Raw genomic sequence first — 24,774 nt, 5'->3', positions numbered from 1 at the left:
GTATACCCGGTTATCATCTGCATTTCTTTTTGGTGTAAAATGTTAATGGCCAGTAGTGTATTTATCCGCCAACACCGGGCAAGCGACTTTCAAGTAAAATGTCTCCCCTGTACGGGAATCTACATAATGGATGAACGAGTACATGTTGTAGTCATATGCTTGACGACATATGGAAGTTTGGATCTGGTCGTGCTCGGATAGCCAAATAGCAAGATGACCGCTCGCGATACGCGGGAAATCTGGGTTCGAGTCCTGGCCCAGTACAAATTTTTACTGTCGCTAATCCATTACACGGCTGACGGTTGTCTACATCCTCAACTGCGAATACATTTCATGTAGTCCTGGACGATTCGAGCTGTCTGAACATGGTCTCCGTCGTCTTGGAACAGAGCATCAGCATTGGGGGAAATACACTATACAGTAGCCGGCCGGTGTGGCCGTGCGGTTAAAGGCGCTTCAGTCTGGAACCGCGTGACCGCCCCGGTCGCAGGTTCGAATCCTGCCTCGGGTATGGATGTGTGTGATGTTCTTAGGTTAGTTAGGTTTAAGTAGTTCTAAGTTATAGGGGACTGATGACCTCAGATGTTAAGTCCCATAGTGCTCAGAGCCACTATACAGTAGAATGGACCTGACCAGCCGAAATGGTTACTTGGAACAGCAGAATATGACTGCCCAAATCAGCACCGAATCCCCACCATGCTTCACTCTTGGGACGTAAAGTCCGGCAGACGGTGGAAACAGTGTGAAACAAGACTCATCCAATCATATGACATTCTTCCATTGCTCCATAACTGAAGTTTTATGGCTTCAGCGCCTCCTTTCCCCGTCACTGACCTTGGCATCACAGGTGTTTGGTTTCGAAATTCAAGCTCGGTCTGCAGTTCCCAGATTATGGTTCCCCCTTCGTGTCGTTTTGGTGCTGACATAGTTCGCGAGCCCTACATTCAGTTCTGGAGTAACTTTTACAGCTGCTTCCCACTGCTGACAGCCTCAAAAACGTACCTCAAAAATGGTTCAAATGGCTCTGAGCACTTACGGGACTTAACATGTGAGGTCATCAGTCCCCTAGACTTAGAAGTACTTAAACGTAACTAACCTAAGGAAACACACACATCCATACCCGAGGCAGGATTCGAACCTGCGACCGTAGCAGCAGCGCGGTTCCGGACAAGCGCCTAGAACCGCTCCGTCACAGCGGCCGGCAACAATGTAGCAGTTTCGGCACTGTATGTTCTCGGTATGCGTGTGTTACTGCAAATGAACCATCTGCAGCATTTAAACATGAACGTATGAACGTCTGTAGAAGACGATTTCACGAACCTTTGTTACTTTCACGTGTCATTTTAACCACAGCATTTTATCAGTACGCGGTGTGAAGTTGGCACCAATGTCGGACACTGATGAAAACTTTTTTTTTTCTTTTCAAGTTTATGGCAAGATGCCTTTGGAATTGCATAAATTTTTAGGGCTTCCTTTTATAATTAATATTAAAAATCGATATTCCAATTTTCGATGTTTACGTGTTAAAATTATAATACTGGCAGTATTACTAGTATTGATACTGCTGCTGCTACCAATAACAACCAATTAGCAGAAGAAGTTGAGTAGCACAGTCACCGTAGCGTAGTGCTGCCGGCACGGTAGCTCAGCGTGTTCGGTCAGAGGGGTAGCTGCCCTCTGTAATAAAAAAACTGAGTTAACGGATCAACGACGAACTGACACGGATGTCTTGCGACGAACAAAATGAGAGTAAAAGAAAAAAAGTGGTTACGATACCAGACCGTTGCATGGAGGGTCGTCAGTTCAAAACTCACCTGAACTGTTAAATTTTAATTTCTATATTCGGTTCGAGTACATTCTATAAGTATCCACAAATGTCAAGAATCATTGTATAGGAATTTCTGTAACTGTATATACACCGTATGTGTTCTGGCCGGCGGCAGTTCGCTCCACGCTCTTGTACAGGGTGTTTCAAAAATGACCGGTATATTTGAAACGGCAATAAAAACTAAACGAGCAGCGATAGAAATACACCGTTTGTTGCAATATGCTTGGGACAACAGTACATTTTCGGGCAGACAAACTTTCGAAATTACAGTAGTTACAATTTTCAACAACAGATGGCGCTGCGGTCTGGGAAACTCTATAGTACGACATTTTCCACATATCCACCATGCGTAGCAATAATAAACCTTTGACAACGTGTCTGGCGGAATGGCTTCACATGCAGATGAGATGTACTGCTTCAGCTGTTCGTTTCTGTATTCTGGCGGTACACCTGGTCTTTCAAGTGTCCCCACAGAAAGAAGTCACAGGGGTTCATGTCTGGCGAATAGGGAGGCCAATCCATGCCGCCTCCTGTATGTTTCGGATAGCCCAAAGCAATCACACGATCATCGAAATATTCATTCAGGAAATTAAAGACGTCTGCCGTGCGATTTGGCCGGGCACCATCTTGCATAAACCACGAGGTGTTCGCAGTGTCGTCTAAGGCAGTTTGTACCGCCACAAATTCACGAAGAATGTCCAGATAGCGTGATGCAGTAATCGTTTCGGATCTGAAAAATGGGCCAATGATTCCTTTGGAAGACATGGCGGCCCAGACCAGTACTTTTTGAGGATGCAGGGACGATGGGACTGCAACATGGGGCTTTTCGGTTCCCCATATGCGCCAGTTCTGTTTATTAACGAAGCCGTCCAGGTAAAAATAGGCTTCGTCAGTAAACCAAATGCTGCCCACATGCATATCGCCGTCATCAATCCTGTGCACTATATCGTTAGCGAATGTCTCTCGTGCAGCAATGGTAGCGGCGCTGAGGGGTTGCCGCGTTTGAATTTTGTATGGATAGAGGTGTAAACTCTGGCGCATGAGACGATACGTGGACGTTGGCGTCATTTGGACCGCAGCTGCAACACGGCGAACGGAAACCCGAGGCCGCTGTTGGATCACCTGCTGCACTAGCTGCGCGTTGCCCTCTGTGGTTGCCGTACGCGGTCGCCCTACCTTTCCAGCACGTTCATCCGTCACGTTCCCAGTCCGTTGAAATTTTTCAAATGGTTCAAATGGCTCTGAGCACTATGGGACTCAACTGCTGAGGTCATTAGTCCCCTAGAACTTAGAACTAGTTAAACCTAACCAACCTAAGGACATCACAAACATCCATGCCCGAGGCAGGATTCGAACCTGCGACGGTAGCGGTCTTGCGGTTCCAGACTGCAGCGCCTTTAACCGCACGGCCACTTCGACCGGCTGAAATTTTTCAAACAGATCCTTTATTGTATCGCTTTTCGGTCCTTTGGTTAGATTAAACCTCCGTTGAAAACTTCGTCGTGTTGCAACAACACTGTGTTCTAGGCGGTGGAATTCCAACACCAGAAAAATCCTCTGTTCTAAGGAATAAACCATGTTGTCTACAGCACACTTGCACGTTGTGAACAGCACACGCTTACAGCAGAAAGACGACGTACAGAATGGCGCACCCACAGACTGCGTTGTCTTCTATATCTTTCACATCACTTGCAGCGCCATCTGTTGTTGAAAATTGTAACTACTGTAATTTCGAAAGTTTGTCCGCCTGAAAATGTACTGTTGTCCCAAGCATATTGCAACAAACGGTGTATTTCTATCGCTGCTCATTTAGTTTTTATTGCCGTTTCAAATATACCGGTCATTTTTGAAACACCCTGTATGTGCAAGTGCTGAATAAACCTTCGTTAAGTGAAGTTAGTGTTCGTCATCCATCTAATTACACCTTCTTCTAGGTGGTGGTGGTGGTGGTGGTGGCAGAGAGAAAAAATATTCACAGGTGCACAAAAGTGACATTTTCTTATATATCGAGTTCTGAGGGAGGGAAATTTAGATAGACTGCACCAGACAAGAAAATTGAGAAATGTGGAAGAATGTAACGGGCTAACGAATGCACACAGAGACAAATTTAGAAATTATTGTTCTAGTTGCTTTAAATGAATATCAGTCGACAAGGCGCGGCGGAAGCAGAATTACCTCTGAAGGCAGTTATGGACGAAAAGTCAGGACCAAAAAGTTTCATGGACTGCGACAATACAACCCGGAAAATTCATCAGTAACCAGGACGATCGGTCATGAAAGCCTTCCCTGTATTATCAGTTTAGTAACAGATGAGAATGCTCCCGGCCGAAGTGGCCGTGCGGTTAAAGGCGCTGCAGTCTGGAACCGTGCGACTGCTACGGTCGCAGGTTCGAATCCTGCCTCGGGCATGGATGTTTGTGATGTCCTTAGGTTAGTTAGGTTTAACTAGTTCTAAGTTCTAGGGGACTAATGACCTCAGCAGTTGAGTCCCATAGTGCTCAGAGCCATTTGAACCTTTTTTTTTTTTTTTTTTTTTTTTTTGAGAATGCTAATAGCTAGAGTGGGCGCTGGTAGAAGAAACAGACTCGGGAAGTTTAATACAATCCATTATGGAGTCGAGGTAGCAGTTGTCGTTATACTGGTTATCACTGTTAGCATTCAACCGCGATTCTTATACATATATTTTAACAACGCGTTTCAAGAGACAATGCTCTCATCATCAGGTTCTAAAATCTATGTCATGAAATTAAACGGACTAAAAAGACAAAATACCATCACAAACAGTTTGGAATTCCATATAGTAGAACAGAATTAAAAGTATATTGGACTGTGGGTCCTCGTCTTACATTGAAGTTGTTGACGCAAGTCGATGGCCGTCCCATAGCTACCAGATATGCTGTCGCACAGTGCCGGCTCGGGAGCTGTTGTGGACTGACGTGCCTAGGTGTTGTGGCGTGGTTACAGCCGTGTGCTTGACCGTAACGCTATGCTATTGGGCACCTTATTTCCTTATTGCATTGGTCTGCCATCGTTAGCCTCTCGCAACTCCGTCAGTGACATGCTACAAGTTTAAAGTCGCATTCCTACCCTAAAATAATTCTAAAAACCCGCTAAAGAATCTCATTTCTTTAAAATTATCCTGTGCATTTAGAATATTGCTTTGTTTCTTTTCATGGATAGCTATCTCGAATTCCTCTAGTAAATCAAGTTTCCTCCCTTTCTTTTCTACATGCAATATTTCTACGTTACCTTCTATGCTATTAAGGGGATGGCCTGTTTCATATATATGGTTCGCAACAGCTGATTTGTCATAATCAGTGCAGAATAATTCAGTGCAGAACTTGTGATGCAAAATATATAGGGCAGAAAGGAAGATCATTCGCGATCCGTTATAAAGAACATGAAGATGCGTTCAGGTTAGGAAATTATGACAAATCAGCTGTTGCGAACCATATATATGAAACAGGCCATCCCCTTAATAGCATAGAAGATAACGTAGAAATATTGCATGTAGAAAAGAAAGGGAGGAAACTTGATTTACTAGAGGAATTCGAGATAGCTATCCATGAAAAGAAACAAAGCAATATTCTAAATGCACAAGATAATTTTAAAGAAATGAGATTTTTTAGCGGGTTTTTAGAATTATTTTAGGGTAGGTATGCGACTTTAAACTTGTAGCATGTCACTGACGGAGTTGCGAGAGGCTAACGATGGCAGACCAATACAATAAGGAAATAAGGCGCCCAATAGCATAGCGTTACCGTCAAGCACACGGCTGTAACCACGCCACAACACCTAGGCACGTCAGTCCACAACAGCTCCCGAGCCGGCACAGTGCGACAGCATACTTGGTAGCTATGGGACGGCCATCGACTTGTGTCAACAACTTCAATGTAAGACGAGGACCCACAGTCCAATATACTTTTAATTCTGTTTTACTCTATGGACTTCCCAACTATTTATGATGGTATTTTGTCTTTTTAGTCCGTTTAATTTCATGACATAGACTTTACAACCTGATGATGAGAGCATTGTCTCTCGGAACGCGTTGTTAAAATATATGTATAAGAATCGCGGTTGAATGCTAACAGTGATAACCAGACTCAGGAAGATTTACTAACATGGGAACAGGAATTATTTCTTTCTGCGGAGAAGAGAGTTTTTGATCTCGTGATACTTTCTGACCCTCACATCTTTCATTGGTACCACGAACGAGGCACCTAATAGTCTGGATACCCATCTACCTGCATGCCAGAGCGACAAATGGTAAACGGTAGACACACGTAGGGTTCAAAAGAAGTGTAGAATATTTTGAGAGGTGGTAGTAAGCATCAGAACATGAAAAAGAGCCCAGTAAACACAGATTCTAAAATGCATACTTTAGGAGCACTTATTCATCTTCGATACCATAAAAGATCTCTTCCACTGGACAAGTGTTCATACCTCCTAAGATATGCACTGTGAGGTTACAAAAGTAATGGCATACCTCCTAAAGTCTTCTGTCCGGCATAGTGCTGCTACTCGACGTGGCGTGGGCTCAACAACGCGTTGGAAGTTCCCTGCAGAACTAATGGGTCGTGCTGCCTCTACAGCCGTCCATAACTGCGAAAGTGTTGCCGATGCAGGATTTTGTCCACAAACTAACCTTTGGATTACGAGGTGTGACAATAAAGTAATGAGACTGATTTTCTTTGCAAGATGTGGCAACCCTGCAGGCTTGCATAGGCATAATATCTTTGACCTCGGTCTATAAGCTGCTCCTAGTCCATGTGGCACATCGATACAACTGCTCAGTCGTGAGTTGTGCTGTAATAAGTTAACACATGTTTGTGTCTCTTGTCACGGAAATAGAACTGCATAATATTGCGCAACGGTACGCCATTTCTTTTTGCGTTAAATTGGGTGAAAACGCGACGACAACTTACGTTAACCTTCAGAAGGCTTTTGGACGGGAGGTTATGTCAAGAGCTCAAGCTTTTTTTTTTTTTTTTGCATAAAATGTTTAATGAAGGCAGAACGAATGTTGAAGATGGAGACCGCAGTGGACGTCCATCAACCTCACGGAAAGATGTCAACTTGGCCAGGGTGTGTGAACTCGTATGATCTGATCCGTGAAAATGATTGTAGAAGAACTGAACATCAATCGAAAAACGGTTTGTCTAATAATAACAGAACATCTTCATCACGATAATGCGCCATCCCATACTGCTCTGTCAGTACAGCAATTTTTAATCTCAAAACAAATTTCAGTACTGCCACAGCCACCTTATTTACCAGATATTGCTCTGTGCGACTTTTTTCTGTTTCCAAGAGTCAAAACGGCGATAAAGGGACACCATTTTCAAGCAACACAACATATCCAAAAAGCTGTGACGAGGGTCTTGGAAGAAATTACAGAATATGAGTTCCAGAAATGTTACCATAATGGCAGAAGCGCTGGAAAAAGTGTGTGCAATCAGAAGGGAACTACTTTGAAGGAGACAACAATAAACTTGACTAAAACGGTAAGCAACATTTTTCTTTCACACCAATCTCAATACTTTATTGTCGCACCTCGTATGTCGCATAGAAGTTCGATGGGACTCATGTCGGGTGGTCTGGGTGGCCAAATCATTCGCTCAGAGTCCATGATGTTCTTCCATTTGGTCCAGTGATATCGCACATTGCCATTCATTACAATTCCATCGTTGTTTGGGAATTTGAAGCCGATGAATGACTGCAATGGTGTCCAAGTAGCCAGACATAACCATTTCCAGTCAGTTATCAGTTCCGTTGGACCAGAGGTCCCAACCCATTCCACGTAAACATAGTCCACACCGTTATGGAGCCACTTTCTGCTTGCACAGCGCCCTCTTGATAACTTGGGTCCGTGTGTTCGTGGAGTCTGCCCCACATTCGAACCAAACCATCAGCTCTTACCAACTGAAATCGGAACTCATCCGACCAGACACAGTTCTCCAGTCGTCTAAGATCCAACCGATATAACTGTAAACCCACGAGAGGCGCTGCAGACGATGCTGTGCTGTTAGCAAAGGCACAATTTCGGTCAATGATCGGTTCCGTTGGTCCAGAGCACCCAGCCCAGTCCTTGTAAATACTGCCCACATCTTTATGGAGCCACCACTAGCTTGCACAGTGCCTTGTTCACATCTTGGGTCCATGGCTTCGTGTGGTGTGCGCCACACTCGAACCCTACCACCAGCTCTTAACAGCTAAAATCGGGACTCGTCTGACCAGACCTGGTTTCCCAGTCCTCTAGGGTCCAACCGATATGGTCATGAGCCCAGGAGAGGATCTGCAAATCGGGACTCATCTGACCAGACAAGGTTTCCCAGTCCTCTAGGGTCCAACCGATATGGTCATGAGCCCAGGAGAGGATCTGCAAATCGGGACTCATCTGACCAGACTTGGTTTCCCAGTCCTCTAGGGTCCAACCGATATGGTCATGAGCCCAGGAGAGGATCTGCAAATCGGGACTCATCTGACCAGACTTGGTTTCCCAGTCCTCTAGGGTCCGACCGATATGGTCATGAGCCCAGGAGAGGATCTGCAAATCGGGACTCATCTGACCAGACTTGGTTTCCCAGTCCTCTAGGGTCCAACCGATATGGTCATGAGCCCAGGAGAGGATCTGCAAATCGGGACTCATCTGACCAGTTTCCCAGTCCTCTAGGGTCTGACCGATATGGTCATGAGCCCAGGAGAGGATCTGCAAATCGGGACTCATCTGACCAGACTTGGTTTCCCAGTCGTCTAGGGTCCAACCGATATGGTCATGAGCCCAGGAGAGGATCTGCAAATCGGGGCTCATCTGACCAGACCTGGTTTCCCAGTCCTCTAGGGTCCAACCGATATGGTCATGAGCCCAGGAGAGGATCTGCAAATCGGGACTCATCTGACCAGACCTGGTTTCCCAGTCCTCTAGGGTCCAACCAATATGGTCATGAGCCCAGGAGAGGATCTGCAAATCGGGACTCATCTGACCAGACTTGGTTTCCCAGTCGTCTAGGGTCAAACCGATATGGTCACGAGCTCAGGAGAGGATCTGCAGGCGATGTGGTGTTAGCACAGGCCACAGTCCACTAACGCCAAATTTCGCCGCACTGTGCTGACGGGTACGTTCGTCGCACGTCTCACATTGATTTCTGCAGTTATTTCACGCAGTGTTCCTTGTCTGTTAGCACTGAGAAGCTCTACACAAACATCGTTGTTGTCAGTTGTGAAGTGAAGGCCGTCGGCCACTGCGTTGTTCGTGGTGGAAGGTAGTGCCTGAAATATGGAATTCTTGGCACACTCTTGCGACTCTGGATCTGGGAATACTGAATTCCCTTACGTCTGAAACCTGTCCACATGAATCAATTGACAACAAGTGACTACGACATTTGGGTCCCGGAATTCAGAATTCCACTACGTCGGAAACCTTTCCACATGAACCAACTGACTACAAATGAAGCCGGCCGCGGTGGTCCAGCGGTTCTAGGCGCTCAGTCCGGAACCGTGCGACTGCTACGGTCGCAGTTTCGAATCCTGCCTCGGGCATGGATGTGTGTGATGTCCTTAGGTTAGTTAGGTTTAATATAGTTCTAAGTTCTAGGGGACTGATGACCATAGATGTTAAGTCCCATAGTGCTCAGAGCCATTTGTACCATTTGAACTACAAATGAAACTCCGCCAATGGTTCAAATGGCTCTGAGCACTATGGGACTTATCTTCTGAGGTCATCATTCCCCTAGAACTTAAAACTACTTAAACCTAACTAACCTAAGGACATCACATACATCCATGCCCGAGGCAGAATTCGAAACTGCGACCGTACCGGTCAAACTCCGCCAATGCACTGCCCTTTGATACCTCGTTTACGCGATGGTACCATCATATGTATATGTCAATATCACTATCCCATGACTTTTGTAGCCTCAGTGTATTTTAGTCTATGTACCTTGACTTTTTTCTTGTAGTGAAGGTTATGATCACCTTTCAATATATTCGACACATTTTTTTAACACCCTGTGTATCCCCCCCCCCCCTCCTACCCACTTCTCTCTCTCTCTCCCTCCCTCCCTCTCTCTCTCTCTCTCTCTCTCTCTCATCTCTCTCTATCTCTCTCTCTCTCTCTCTCTCTCTATCGGTTCCTAGTGAACCAGGTAGCTACGGCATTGGTAACACACTATATTCGCATTCGGCAGGTCCTAATCGCCGCTAGGCCACTCAAAGTGAAGTTTTCAATACAGGCTGTACAGGGAGGCAGGCGCTACTCACGTATATGTGGTCCCGCTTGTAGCGCATGTGCAGGTTGGCGATGAAGCTGTCTTCGGTCAGAGGATCGAGGAGCACGGAGTCCCAGGCGCCCACCTCGTGCTCCAGACTCAGGACGTCCATACCAGCCTGTAACAACACGACGACACCAAACGTCACAACACAACACCAAACATCACAACGCTGAACGACACCAAACACCACAGTGCAAGAAGTCGGCACATCACAGCATACTGATAGCACCATAGATACACCTACTAACTAAAATACACTTTGACTTCCACATTCCAGTAATGCCCCATAGTACAGCCAGGATCTTTTCAGCCAAACAGCGCACGAGTTGCTAGTTGGGCAGAGGGAGCTCCACTTGCGAATATTTTGGGGGGAAATGAAAATTAATACACCTGCTGCCGTCTCTTTTGCATTTAATTTATTTACGCAGAAGTTTCAGTGTTCCATTACACAATCTGTCTGCCACTTAACACTGGGACGAATTCAAACTCGTGTGCAGTCATAATAGGAGCCAATATTAAATAACCTGTGTCTGTACACTGGATTTCTTCCAATTTCCGTAGGTGAAGGACCCTGAAGACAGTGTAATGGAATAGCGTTGTAACCGGTAGCGTAAATAGATTAAATGGAGAAGAAACTGCTGTAGGGTTGTTAATTTTCACTTCGTATTGAACAGACGAAGTTCCTGTAACTTTCTACTACAACCATAGAAACACACACATCAACAAAAGTTTTGCATCACCTCGGTTCCGAGAGTTCCGGAACCTGTACAGAACATTGGAATAGAGATCAACATAAACATCATTTCGCCGCGCGGGTTTAGCCGAGCGGTCTGAGGCGCTGCAGTCATGGACTGCGCGGCTAATCCTGGCGGAGGTTCGAGTACTTCCTCGGGCATGGGTGTGTGTGTTTGTCCTTAGGATAATTTAGGTTAAGTAGTGTGTAAGCTTAGGGACCGATGACCTTAGCAGTTAAGTCCCATAAGATTTCACACACATTTGAACATATTAAACATCATTTCCGCCCTTTTTATTGCTCATGAAAACCACACATTGCATGTTGTATCACCATATACCGTGACCTTCAGAGGTGGTGATCCAGACTGCTATACACACCGGTACCTATAATACCCAGTAGCACGTCCTCTTGGCTTGATGCATGCCTATAGTCGTCGTGGCATACTACCCACAAGTTCATCAAGGCACTGTCGGTCCAGATTGTCCCACTCCTCAACGGCGATTCGGCGTAGATCCGTCAGAGTGTTGGTGGGTCACTTCGTCCATAAATAGCCCTTTTCAATCTATCCCAGTCATGCTCCACGGGGTGTCATGTCTAGAGAGCATGCTGACCACTCTAGTCGAGCGAGGTCGTTATCCTGAAGGAAGTCACTCACAACATGTGCACGATAGGGGCGCGAATTGTCGTCCATGAAGACGAATGCCTTGCCAGTGTGTTGCCGATATGGTTGCACTATAGGTCGGAAGATGGCATCCACGTATCCTACTGCTGTTACGGCGCCTTCCGTGACCACCAGCGGCGTACGTCGTCCCCCCGTAATGGCATCCCAAAACAGCAGGGAACCTCCACCTAGCTGCACTCGTTGGGCAGTGTGTCTAAGGCGTTCAGCCTGACCAGGTTGCCTCCAAACACGCCTCCGAGGATTGTCTCGTTGAAGGCATATGCGACACTCATAGGTGAAGAGAACGTTATGCCATTCCTGAGCGGTCCATTCGACATGTTGTTGGGCCCATCTGTACCGTGGTGCATGGTGTCGTGGTTGCAAAGATGGACCTCACCATGGATGTCGGGAGTGAAGCTGCGCACAGTTTGAGTCGTAAGACGACATCCTGTGGCTGCCCGAAAAGCATTATTCAACATGGTGGCGTTGCTGTCAGGGTTCCTCCGAGCCATAATCCATAGGTAGCGGTCATCCATTACAGTAGTTGCCCTTGGGCGGACTGAGCGAGACATGTCATCGACAGTTCCTGTCTCTCTGTATCTCCTCCATGTCCGAACAACACCGTTTTGGTTCACTCCAAGACGCCTGGACACTTACCTTGTTGAGAACCCTTCCTGGCAGAAAGTAACAATCCTGACGCGATCGAACAGCGGTATTGTCCATCCAGACATACTTGAACTATAGACAACACGAGCCGTGTACCTCCTTCCTGGTGGAATGACTGGAACTGATCGGCTGCCGGACCCCCTCCGTCTAATAGGCGCTGCTCACGCATGGTTGTTTACATCTTTGGGCGGGTTTAGGGACATCTCTGAACAGTCTAAGGGACCGTGTCTGTGATACAATATGCACAGTCAACGTCTACCTTCAGAAGTTCTGGGAACTGGGGTGGCGCTAAACTTTTTTTGATGTGTGTACAAATATACACTCCTGGAAATGGAAAAAAGAACACATTGACACCGGTGTGTCAGACCCACCATACTTGCTCCGGACACTGCGAGAGGGCTGTACAAGCAATGATCACACGCACGGCACAGCGGACACACCAGGAACCGCGGTGTTGGCCGTCGAATGGCGCTAGCTGCGCAGCATTTGTGCACCGCCGCCGTCAGTGTCAGCCAGTTTGCCGTGGCATACGGAGCTCCATCGCAGTCTTTAACACTGGTAGCATGCCGCGACAGCGTGGACGTGAACCGTATGTGCAGTTGACGGACTTTGAGCGAGGGCGTATAGTGGGCATGCGGGAGGCCGGGTGGACGTACCGCCGAATTGCTCAACACGTGGGGCGTGAGGTCTCCACAGTACATCGATGTTGTCGCCAGTGGTCGGCGGAAGGTGCACGTGCCCGTCGACCTGGGACCGGACCGCAGCGACGCACGGATGCACGCCAAGACCGTAGGATCCTACGCAGTGCCGTAGGGGACCGCACCGCCACTTCCCAGCAAATTAGGGACACTGTTGCTCCTGGGGTATCGGCGAGGACCATTCGCAACCGTCTCCATGAAGCTGGGCTACGGTCCCGCACACCGTTAGGCCGTCTTCCGCTCACGCCCCAACATCGTGCAGCCCGCCTCCAGTGGTGTCGCGACAGGCGTGAATGGAGGGACGAATGGAGACGTGTCGTCTTCAGCGATGAGAGTCGCTTCTGCCTTGGTGCCAATGATGGTCGTATGCGTGTTTGGCGCCGTGCAGGTGAGCGCCACAATCAGGACTGCATTCGACCGAGGCACACAGGGCCAACACCCGGCATCATGGTGTGGGGAGCGATCTCCTACACTGGCCGTACACCACTGGTGATCGTCGAGGGGACACTGAATAGTGCACGGTACATCTAAACCGTCATCGAACCCATCGTTCTACCATTCCTAGACCGGCAAGGGAACTTGCTGTTCCAACAGGACAATGCACGTCCGCATGTATCCCGTGCCACCCAACGTGCTCTAGAAGGTGTAAGTCAACTACCCTGGCCAGCAAGATCTCCGGATCTGTCCCCCATTGAGCATGTTTGGGACTGGATGAAGCGTCGTCTCGCGCGGTCTGCACGTCCAGCACGAACGCTGGTCCTACTGAGGCGCCAGGTGGAAATGGCATGGCAAGCCGTTCCACAGGACTACATCCAGCATCTCTACGATCGTCTCCATGGGAGAATAGCAGCCTGCATTGCTGCGAAAGGTGGATATACACTGTACTAGTGCCGACATTGTGCATGCTCTGTTGCCTGTGTCTATGTGCCTGTGGTTCTGTCAGTGTGATCATGTGATGTATCTGACCCCAGGAATGTGTCAATAAAGTTTCCCCTTCCTGGGACAATGAATTCACGGTGTTCTTATTTCAATTTCCAGGAGTGTATATATTGGGAGGGCTTTCCTGTTGCAGCATTGACCTTATAACCAAGAGAACCCTCTCTTAAACCTGGGTCAGAACCGAAGAATGGAAACCATAGGGTGGGTGGACAAAAATATGGAAACACAGAGAGAAATGCACTTTTCAACATAAATGCAGATGCTAGCGGAGCCTGCCTGCAGGTTGCGCTGTCGTACTTGACCAAAGACAGCAACTTTGTAACGTTCTCAATACGTTTCAGGTGTCACTGGTGGTCAGAAAAGTATTATGTGTAGTCGTCAGTGCATCGTGGTCGGAGCTAAGTAAACTCGAACACGGGCAAATTGTTGGTGCCCGTACGGTTGGTGATTCCATATGCGAGATAGCCGAAGTGACTGGTGTTTCAAGAGGCACCGTATCGAAGATTTATGGTGTATGCAGAGAAAGCGGAAAAACGTCTTTCACTAAGTCACAAGGAGGCCGGAGTTGTGTGTTGAGTGACAGAGACAGACGACTATTGAAAATGATTGTAACGGGAGAATAAGAGGAGGACAGCTGCAAAAGTCACTGCAGAACTGACTGTCACAGTCGCAAACCGTCTCAGTACCAAACCAAAGGGGAGGGTGCTCCATAAGCAGGGAAGAATTCCAAAACTATTCATCAGTTATGTGAATGCCCGTAACAGGAATACGTGCTGCTAAAGCCATAAGACCTGTACTATGGGCCGGTCGAAGAGAGTCACGTGGTCGGATGAGTCTTGTTTCACACTGATTCAACTTCTGACCGAGTTTAGTCCCAATAGTGAAACAGGGTGAGGGTTCGTCAAAGCTTTGGGCAACCGTTTCGTGGGATTCCAGGGGCCTCATGGTTACTCTGCAAGATCACATTATCGCCAAGGATTATGTGATCATTGTGGCTGATCCGGTCTATCCCTCGTACAGTTTTAGTTCCCCAGTTGTGATGCCTTATTCTAAGACGATAGGGATCCTCTCCATATACCTCGCATCATCCAACCAATCAATATAGACAAGTGTAATGTGCTGCGAATACATAGAAAGGAAGATCCTTTATCATTTAGCTACAATACAGCAGGTCAGCAACTGGAAGCAGTTAATTCCATAAATTATCTCGGAGTAGCCATTAGGAGTTATCTAAAATGGAATGACCACATAAAATTAATCGTCGGTAAAGCAGATGCCAGACTGAGATTCATTAGAAGAATCCTAAGGAAATGCAATCCGAAAACAGAGGAAGTAGGTTGCAGTACACTTGTTCTCCCACTGCTTGAATATTGCTCACCAGTGTGGGATCCGTACCAGATAGGGTTGATAGAAGAGATAGAGAAGATCCAACGGAGAGCAGCGCGCTTCGTTACAGGACCATTTAGTAATCGCGAAACCGTTACGGAGATGATAGATAGACTCCAGTGGAAGACTCTGCAGGAGAGACACTCAGTAGCTCGGTATGGGATTTTGTTGAAGTTTCGAGAACATACCTTCACCGAGGAGTCAAGCAGTATATCTCGCGAAGAGACCATGAGGATAAAATTAGAGAGATTAGAGCCCACACAGAGGCATACCGACAATCTTTCTTTCCACGAACAATACGAGACTGGAATAGAAGGGAGAACCGATAGAGGAACTCAAGGTACCCTCCGCCACATGCTGTCAGGTGGCTAGCGGAGTATAGATGTAGATGTACATGTAGATGTAGATCCAGAACAGGTTATGTCAACACGAAGATGAATTGCCTATCTCGTCTGGCTACCGCAGTCATCAGGTCTCAGTATTATTGAGCCTTTGTGGTCTATAGAGGAGAGAAGGTTGCGCAATCGCTACCCATCTCCATCGTTGTTACCTAAACTTGCCCGTAATTGTGCAAGATTCTTAAGAGTCCCTTGAAAACCACACAAGACCTGAAATTCCATTCCGAGACGACTAGAAGCTGTGTTGAATGCCAACGGTTTTCCTAAACAACATTAGGCATGGTACTGTGCTGTGTTTTTGGCGTTTGCCGGCCGTTGTGACCGAGCGGTTCTAGGCGCTTCAGTCCGGAACCGCGCTGTTGCTTTGGTGGCAGGTTCCAACCCTGCCTCGGGCATGAATGTGTCTGATGTCCTTAGGTTAGTTAGGTTTGAGTAGTTCTGTCTAGGGGACTGATGACCTCAGATGTTAAGTCCCATAATGCTTAGAGCCATTTGAACCATTTGTTCTTGGCGTTTCCGTATTTCTGTCCACCCCCAGAGCTTCATTTTAATTCTGGGTCGTTGGTTGGATCGTTGAGTCGAGGGAGAGGATCAACAGCGAGGTCATCGGTCCCATCGGATTAGGGAAGGATGGGGGAGGAAGTCGGCCGTGCCCTTTCAAAGGAACCATCCCGGCAGTTGCCTGAAATGATTTAGGGAAATCACGGAAAACCCAAATCAGGATGGTCGGACGCGGGCTTGAACCATTGTCCTCCAGAATGCGTGTCCAGTGTCTTAACCACTGCTCCACCTCGCTCGGTTCTAATTCTGGGAAAAGCCTAGTTTATGTTAGAGTGCAGGCGTAACAAGACATCCTGCGAACATTACTTCATACATTCTCTAATAACTACCTTGACCAGACTGTTCAGAAGCCCACTCATAATGGAAATCTATTAGCAACAAACAGATCTGACCTCTTCCATGATGGCCAAATACAAACTACTGTAAGTGACCAGGGGGCAGCTGTAGCAACAATGAATATCACAATACAAAGCGCGCCTAAAACAAGTAGAGAGATTTATATTTTCAGCACACTTGGAGTAGTGGCGGTAGTATCGCATCTCAATTAGGAACGGTAAACAAAAACGTGACCATGCGCTTGATATATACACTACTGGCCATTAAAATTGCTACACAAGGAAAAGTGACGTGCTGCAGACGCGAAATGTAACCGACAGGAAGAAGATGCTGTGGTATTCAAATTTCAAATGATTAGCTTTTCAGAGCATTCAAACAAGGTTCGCGCCGGTGGCGACACCTACAACGTGCTGACATGAGGAAAGTTTCCAAGCGATTTCTCATACACAAACAGCAGTTGACCGGCGTTGCCTGGTGAAACGTTGTTGTGATGCCTCGTGTAAGGAGGAGAAATGCGTACCATCCCGTTTCCGACTTTGATAAAGGTCGGATTGTAGCCTATCGCGATTGCGGTCTATCGTATCGCGACATTGCTGCTCGCGTTGGTCGAGATCCAATGACTGTTAGCAGAATATGGAAGCGGTGGGTTCAGGAGGGTAATACGAAACGCCATGCTGGATCCCAACAGCCTCGTATAACTAGCAGTCGAGATGGCAGGCATCTTATCCGCATGGCTGTAACGGATCGTGCAGCCACGTCTCGATCCCTGAGTCAACAGATGGGGACGTTTGCAAGACAACAACCATCTTCACGAACAGTTCGACGACGTTTGCAGCAGCATGGAATATCAGTTCGGTGACCGTGGCTGTGGTTACCCTTGACGCTGCATCACAGACAGGAGCGCCTGCGACGGTGTACTCAACGACGAACCTGGGTGCACGAATGGCAAAACGTCTTTTTTTCGGATGAATCCAGGTTCTGTTTACAGCATCATGACGGTAGCATCCGTGTTTGGCAACATCGCGGTGAACGCACATTGGAAGCGTGTACTCGTCATCGCCATACTGGCGTTTCACCCGGCGTGATGGTATGGGTTGCGATTGGTTACACGTCTCGGTCACCTCTTGCTCGTATTGACGGCACTTTGAACAGTGGACGTTACATTTAACATGTGTTACGACCCGTGGCTGTACCCTTCATTCGATCCCTGCGAAACCCTACATTTCAGCAGGATAATGCACGACCGCATGTTGCAGGTCCTGTACGGGCGTTTCTGAATACAGAAAATGTTCGACTGCTGCCGTGGCCAGCACAACCCCAGATCTCTCACCAACTGAAAACGTCTGGTCAATGGTGACCGAGCAACTCGCTCGTCACAATACGCCAGTCACTACTCTTGATGAACTGTGGTATCGTGTTGAAGCTGCGTGGGCAGCTGTACCTGTACACGCCATCCGAGCTGTGTTTGACTCAATGCCCAGGCGTATCAAGGCCGTTATTACGGCCAGATGTGGTTATTCTGGGTACTGATTTCTCAGGATCTATGCATCCAAATTGCGTGGAAATGTAATCACATGTCAGTTCTAGTATAATAATTTGTCCAATGAATACCCGTTTATCATCTGCATTTCTTCTTGGTGTAGCAAGTTGAATAGCCAGTAGTGTATGTACCTACTACTCGTAGAACAGCTGATCGTGGGAGGCACCCTCCGCAGTATAGAGTCACTGTAAACAAACTTCTAAAGAAACTTCTGCGTATTAGGTGTAAGACAGGGCTGTAGATAGAGAGATGCTGAACGAAACGCGTTTAAGGCTGTTAGTGGCACCAAAGTTAGTGTTCGGCCACTCACAATCTAGGCAGGGAATGAAGTTAAGTGTAGCAAAACAACATCAGATATGCTTAACTGTTTTTTTTTTTTAAATCTTTGTTTACAAAGGAAAACCCAGGTGAGCTGCCCCAACCTAATTCTCGTACCATAACGATGACTGAAATAGATAATAGTGTCAGTGGTGCTGAGAAACACTGGAAATTGCTAAAATGGAACAAAGCTCCAGGACCCGTAGAAATCACTATCAGATCCTATAGCGAAATTGGGTCCAGCAGTTGGAAGAATGCACGGGTCTGAACTGTAGGAAAGACTGGCAACAGAAAGCATAGGTCATACCTGTTTACAAGAATGGTAACAGGAGTGATTCACGAAACCAGCGTCCAATATCCTTGACATTCGTTTGCTGTAGAATATTAAAACACATTCTGGACTCAGGAATAATGAGGTACCTCGAACAGAATGACCTCTTACATACAAAGCAGCACTGATTCCGAAAACATCGATCCGATCATATCAAACGCAATTCGCTTAACAGCAACGTAAACTTTAAAAAAATTCTAATTTCATTCTTCGAGACGGACTGATATATAGCATATAACGGGTATTAAGTGCAGATATTTCTATTGGAGACTGAGGACGGCATACTGAACAACATTGCATCGGTATACAGGGTTCAAAAATGGTTCAAATGGCTCTGAGCACTATGGGACTCAACTGCCGAGGTCATTAGTCCCCTAGAACTTAGAACTAGTTAAACCTAACTAACCTAAGGACATGACAAACATCCATGCCCGAGGCAGGATTCGAACCTGCGACCGTAGCGGTCTTGCGGTTCCAGACTGCAGCGCCTTTAACCGCACGGCCACTTCGGCCGGCCGGTATACAGGGTGAAAAGTATTTAAACCGACAAACTCTGGGAGGTTGTAGGGGAAATCAAAACAAATATTTTTACCTAATGTCATTTTTTCCTATGAGGATTATTTAAACCGGTGGAGGCTGTATTACGCTCTTCAGTTGTAGGCAACTGCTGTCCACCAGTGTAGTAGTGCATTTCTCTGTTTACTAATGGAGCGATACACCTGGAGTGTGTACACTGATATGATTGGTGCGTACTACGTAGCGCACCACAACGGACGAGCTGCACAGCCGGTTTATCAACAACAATATCACAATCGCCGTATCCCGCATCATACGACCTGTGCTGCTGTGTACCAACATCTGCGTGAGACCGGGTCATTCAGCAGATTACCTGGACAGAGACGCCGTCGCACGGTAAGAACGCTGCAATTTGAGGAAGCTGTCTTGCAGCATGTGGAGCGGGATCCTTCAATCAGCACTCGTGCAATTGCACGTAACATAGGGACGAATCAGACGAATGTAAGAACGGTCCTTCGAGAGCAATTGTTACGTCCATTTCACTTACAGCGTGTCCACAACCTGGAACCAGTTCATTATCTACCCAGAGCAGTTTTCGCAGTGGTACCTGGAACAGTATGAAATGCATCCTACATCTCCATCCTCTTTGTTGTTTACCGATGAAGCAACGTTCGGGCGTGATCGAGTCTTCAACATTCACAATTCGCATGTTTGGAGTGAGGATAACCCACATGCCACAGTTACTAGCGCTCATCAAGTGCGGTTCTTCGTTAATGTGTGGGTCGGTGTTGTTGGGGGCTGTTTAATTGGGCCGTATCTGCTACCTACGCCATTAAATGGCTGGCACTATTACAGTTTTCTCGCCAGAGCATTGCCAGAATTGCTGGAAGATGTCCCGCTCCCTACAAGACAACGCATGTGGTTCCAACATGACGGGGCGCCGGCACATTTCAGTCGTCGTGTGCGTCGATTCCTGGACCGACGGTTCCCAGAAACGTGGTTTGGCAGAGGTGGTCCTGTACCATGGCCTGCTCGATCCCCAGATATCTCCCCTCTGGACTATTTTGTGTTGGGAGAGATGCGCAACGTTATTTACGCAACTCCTGTTGCATCAGAAGAGGATCTGGTTGCCCGGATAGTAGCAGCAGCTGGAACAATTCAGGATACACCTGGGGTTTTTGCCCGTGTCAGACAGAACATGATCCGACGGCGTAGCCTTTGTTTACGTGTCAATGGAGGCATTTTTGAAATCTACTGTAACTGAAACTGGGTTGCGTTAATCTGTTATCTCTTGGTCATAAAAAAATGGAAAAGTGTTTGTTGGTTTAATTGATTTGCCGCCAGAGAAATCTTCCTCTACTGGTTTAAATACTCCTCATAGGAAAAAATGACATTAGGAAAAATATTTGTTTTGATGTCCCCCACAACCTCCCAGAGTTTGTCGGTTTAAATACTTTTCACCCTGTATGAGACGGAACGCGGAAGGGGACCTCTAGTCGAAAATTTTGGATTTTGAGTATCGTAATTTTTGTGTTCAGCATTAAATTCTGAACAATTCGCAAAAACAATAGAATTATACCTCCAGATTTGAGTGAGTTATGAGAGGTTGAATATTGCTGACTGAATACCGGTGTTTTTGAGATAATGCGTTTTGAAGTTTCACTTTATTACCATTGTTTAATTCTAAATACTTCAGAATCAAATTCTGCACATGTGTTACCCTTAAAATGTCCTTTGTCAAAATGGTTCAAATGGCTCTGAGCACTATGGGACTTAACATCTATGGTCATCAGTCCCCTAGAACTTAGAACTACTTAAACCTAACGAACCTAAGGACAGCACACAACACCCAGCCATCACGAGGCAGAGAAAATCCCTGACCCCGCCGGGAATCGAACCCGGGAACCCGGGCGTGGGAAGCGACAACGCTACCGCACGACCACGAGATGCGGGCTGTCCTTTGTCAAATGGTATAGATCTGTTCAAGTTAACATTGCACATTAAGTGGTTAACCCCATCAGACCTGTAACACACTATAGTGCATAAAAATTTAAAACCAAGTAACTCTGAGCCAAATTGAGAAAAATTAGCGTATTCTTTAAAGACTTTTTTGGCAAAATATTCGTAATTTTTCTATGTGTTATTTCATATCTTTGACCAAATTTTGATTTTGAAACCATTAATGGGAAAAGACACTCAAAAAATTGAATTTAAAAAGCCTCTAAAAATACATAATTGTGATATTTTATAGTGGATACAGGATTTGATTTCTACTTCTACAATACTTTTGTCTGAAGGCGTCCAAGAATGTTCACAAACAACATTTTCACCTTTTCTTTTTTTATTCTAGAATATCTGGCTGGTAAGGTTCTTCCTCATTGAGTTGAGGTTCTGGTTCAAGTTCTGGTTCTATTTCAGGACACAGAATGTCTTTTCATTCCTCTTTGCAATAGATCCTGATTTTTTTTTTTTTGTTAGGTAAGCTTTTTCGTTTAATCATCTGCTGGAATTACTGCAGCAGGAAACAATATAGGTCCTTTTTTTCAGGAAAGATGGGGAGCAAACATTCATTTACTTCAATGTATATTTTTCGGTCTACACTACCTTTGTATCTAATGAACTCGAAGTGGATGTATTTAGTTACGTTAGGTACTTTGTTAGCACTACTGTTCTTCAATATACTTAGCCCGTCATATCTGTTCGCAGCAACTCCATCTTTTTCATTTCTAGCAGCGACAGCAGAGTTGAAGGTGTAGGTTTTTGTTGCTACAGTAACGTGAGCTGTTAGTTGGCGTTTTAGGGCTGCCAGCTACAAATTGGTAGCATCTGTAGGCATGTATAACTCTCACATAAAAGGGGACCACTTATCTTATTTGGCATTGTTGTACCCGCAAAACATTCTTCTTTTATACAAAGGTACTCTAAGCTCCTTAAAACGCTACTATTTTTTGAAGCACTCCATACACAGCTGCGAGATTTATTTCTCAGGCCAATGATATTTCGTCATAACGACTAGAGGACCATTTTCAGAAAACTTAGATCAATTGCTTTTAATGATATTACTGACTCCCGTTGGGTAAAAATAACTTTCAAATACACTCCTGGAAATGGAAAAAAGAACACATTGACACCGGTGTGTCAGACCCACCATACTTGCTCCGGACACTGCGAGAGGGCTGTACAAGCAATGATCACACGCACGGCACAGCGGACACACCAGGAACCGCGGTGTTGGCCGTCGAATGGCGCTAGCTGCGCAGCATTTGTGCACCGCCGCCGTCAGTGTCATCCAGTTTGCCGTGGCATACGGAGCTCCATCGCAGTCTTTAACACTGGTAGCATGCCGCGACAGCGTGGACGTGAACCGTATGTGCAGTTGACGGACTTTGAGCGAGGGCGTATAGTGGGCATGCGGGAGGCCGGGTGGACGTACCGCCGAATTGCTCAACACGTGGGGCGTGAGGTCTCCACAGTACATCGATGTTGTCGCCAGTGGTCGGCGGAAGGTGCACGTGCCCGTCGACCTGGGACCGGACCGCAGCGACGCACGGATGCACGCCAAGACCGTAGGATCCTACGCAGTGCCGTAGGGGACCGCACCGCCACTTCCCAGCAAATTAGGGACACTATTGCTCCTGGGGTATCGGCGAGGACCATTCGCAACCGTCTCCATGAAGCTGGGCTACGGTCCCGCACACCGTTAGGCCGTCTTCCGTTCACGCCCCAACATCGTGCAGCCCGCCTCCAGTGGTGTCGCGACAGGCGTGAATGGAGGCACGAATGGAGACGTGTCGTCTTCAGCGATGAGAGTCGCTTCTGCCTTGGTGCCAATGATGGTCGTATGCGTGTTTGGCGCCGTGCAGGTGAGTGCCACAATCAGGACTGCATACAACCGAGGCACACAGGGCCAACACCCGGCATCATGGTGTGGGGAGCGATCTCCTGCACTGGCCGTACACCACTGGTGATCGTCGAGGGGACACTGAATAGTGCACGGTACATCCAAACCATCATCGAACCCATCGTTCTACCATTCCTAGACCGGCAAGGGAACTTGCTGTTCCAACAGGACAATGCACGTCCGCATGTATCCCGTGCCACCCAACGTGCTCTAGAAGGTGTAAGTCAACTACCCTGGCCAGCAAGATCTCCGGATCTGTCCCCCATTGAGCATGTTTGGGACTGGATGAAGCGTCGTCTCACGCGGTCTGCACGTCCAGCACGAACGCTGGTCCAACTGAGGCGCCAGGTGGAAATGGCATGGCAAGCCGTTCCACAGGACTACATCCAGCATCTCTACGATCGTCTCCATGGGAGAATAGCAGCCTGCATTGCTGCGAAAGGTGGATATAAACTGTACTAGTGCCGACATTGTGCATGCTCTGTTGCCTGTGTCTATGTGCCTGTGGTTCTGTCAGTGTGATCATGTGATGTATCTGACCCCAGGAATGTGTCAATAAAGTTTCCCCTTCCTGGGACAATGAATTCACGGTGTTCTTATTTCAATTTCCAGGAGTGTAGTAAGAGTGTGTACAGAGTGAAATAAGTTACTACAAAATCGAAAAAAAATGAAAACATATTTTAGACATTATGAAATGATATTTCTTGGGCTGGAAACTTTACTTTTCCGACAAGAGGTCCATTTTCGCTTTCTATCTCACATTTATGTCACTTGCACACCAATAATTACAGCCCTTACGAGTGATATCTTTTTACGTTGGTTAGTATCTCAATTAGTGCTTCTTCTCCCCTGAGCAAGAGGTCAGGTGTCTAAGTGTGGACGCGTGGGTGCAAAACAGTTCGTCTCAAAAATGGTTCAAATGGCGCTGAGCACTATGTGATCTGAGGTCATCAGTCCACTAGAAGTTAGAACTACTTAAACCTAACTAACCTAAGGACATTACACAGATCCATGCCCGAGGCAGGATTCGAAACTGCGACCGTAGCGGTCGCGCGGTTCCAGACTGAAGCGCCTAGAACCGCTCGGCCACACCGGCCGGCTACAGTTCGTCTGTCTTGAGAGATGCAGTCCACTTAGTGGAGCAGTACGACCGTGCGGGAAACATCAGATCGTAAAGTTTGTGACGTGTTTGCGGTAAGACTGTTTGATGCAGAGAAAAAACAATCACCACACAGATGTGTTTGCATAAGGTACCACATACAAAAGTACACTCCTGGAAATTGAAATAAGAACACCGTGAATTCATTGTCCCAGGAAGGGGAAATTTTATTGACACATTTCCTGGGGTCAGATACATCACATGATCACACTGACAGAACCACAGGCACATAGACACAGGCAACAGAGCATGCACAATGTCGGCACTAGTACAGTGTATATCCACCTTTCGCAGCAATGCAGGCTGCTATTCTCCCATGGAGGCGATCGTAGAGAAGCTGGATGTAGTCCTGTGGAACGGCTTGCCATGCCATTTCCACCTGGCGCCTCAGGTGGACCAGCGTTCGTGCTGGACGTGCAGAACGCGTGAGACGACGCTTCATCCAGTCCCAAACATGCTCAATGGGGGACAGATCCGGAGATCTTGCTGGCCAGGGTAGTTGACTTACACCTTCTAGAGCACGTTGGGTG

General features: G+C 47.0%; 1 protein-coding gene across 1 annotated transcript in view; it reads right to left on the bottom strand.

The window, feature by feature from the left end:
* LOC126215193 (unconventional myosin-Ib) overlaps nucleotides 1–24,774 on the bottom strand; it is an 890,664-nt gene that overhangs the window by 490,657 nt on the left and 375,233 nt on the right. The window contains exon 2 of the mRNA XM_049941860.1: nucleotides 10,088–10,213. Coding sequence (XP_049797817.1) covers nucleotides 10,088–10,207 — 120 coding nt within the window. The 5' untranslated portion in view covers nucleotides 10,208–10,213. The remainder of the gene's footprint in view (nucleotides 1–10,087; nucleotides 10,214–24,774) is intronic.

The sequence above is a fragment of the Schistocerca nitens genome, chromosome 12 (genome assembly GCF_023898315.1).
Source record: "Schistocerca nitens isolate TAMUIC-IGC-003100 chromosome 12, iqSchNite1.1, whole genome shotgun sequence".
Taxonomy (NCBI): Eukaryota; Metazoa; Arthropoda; class Insecta; order Orthoptera; family Acrididae; genus Schistocerca; species Schistocerca nitens.
Note: the sequence above shows the minus strand (reverse complement) of the source record. Positions and strands in the feature narration are given on the sequence as shown.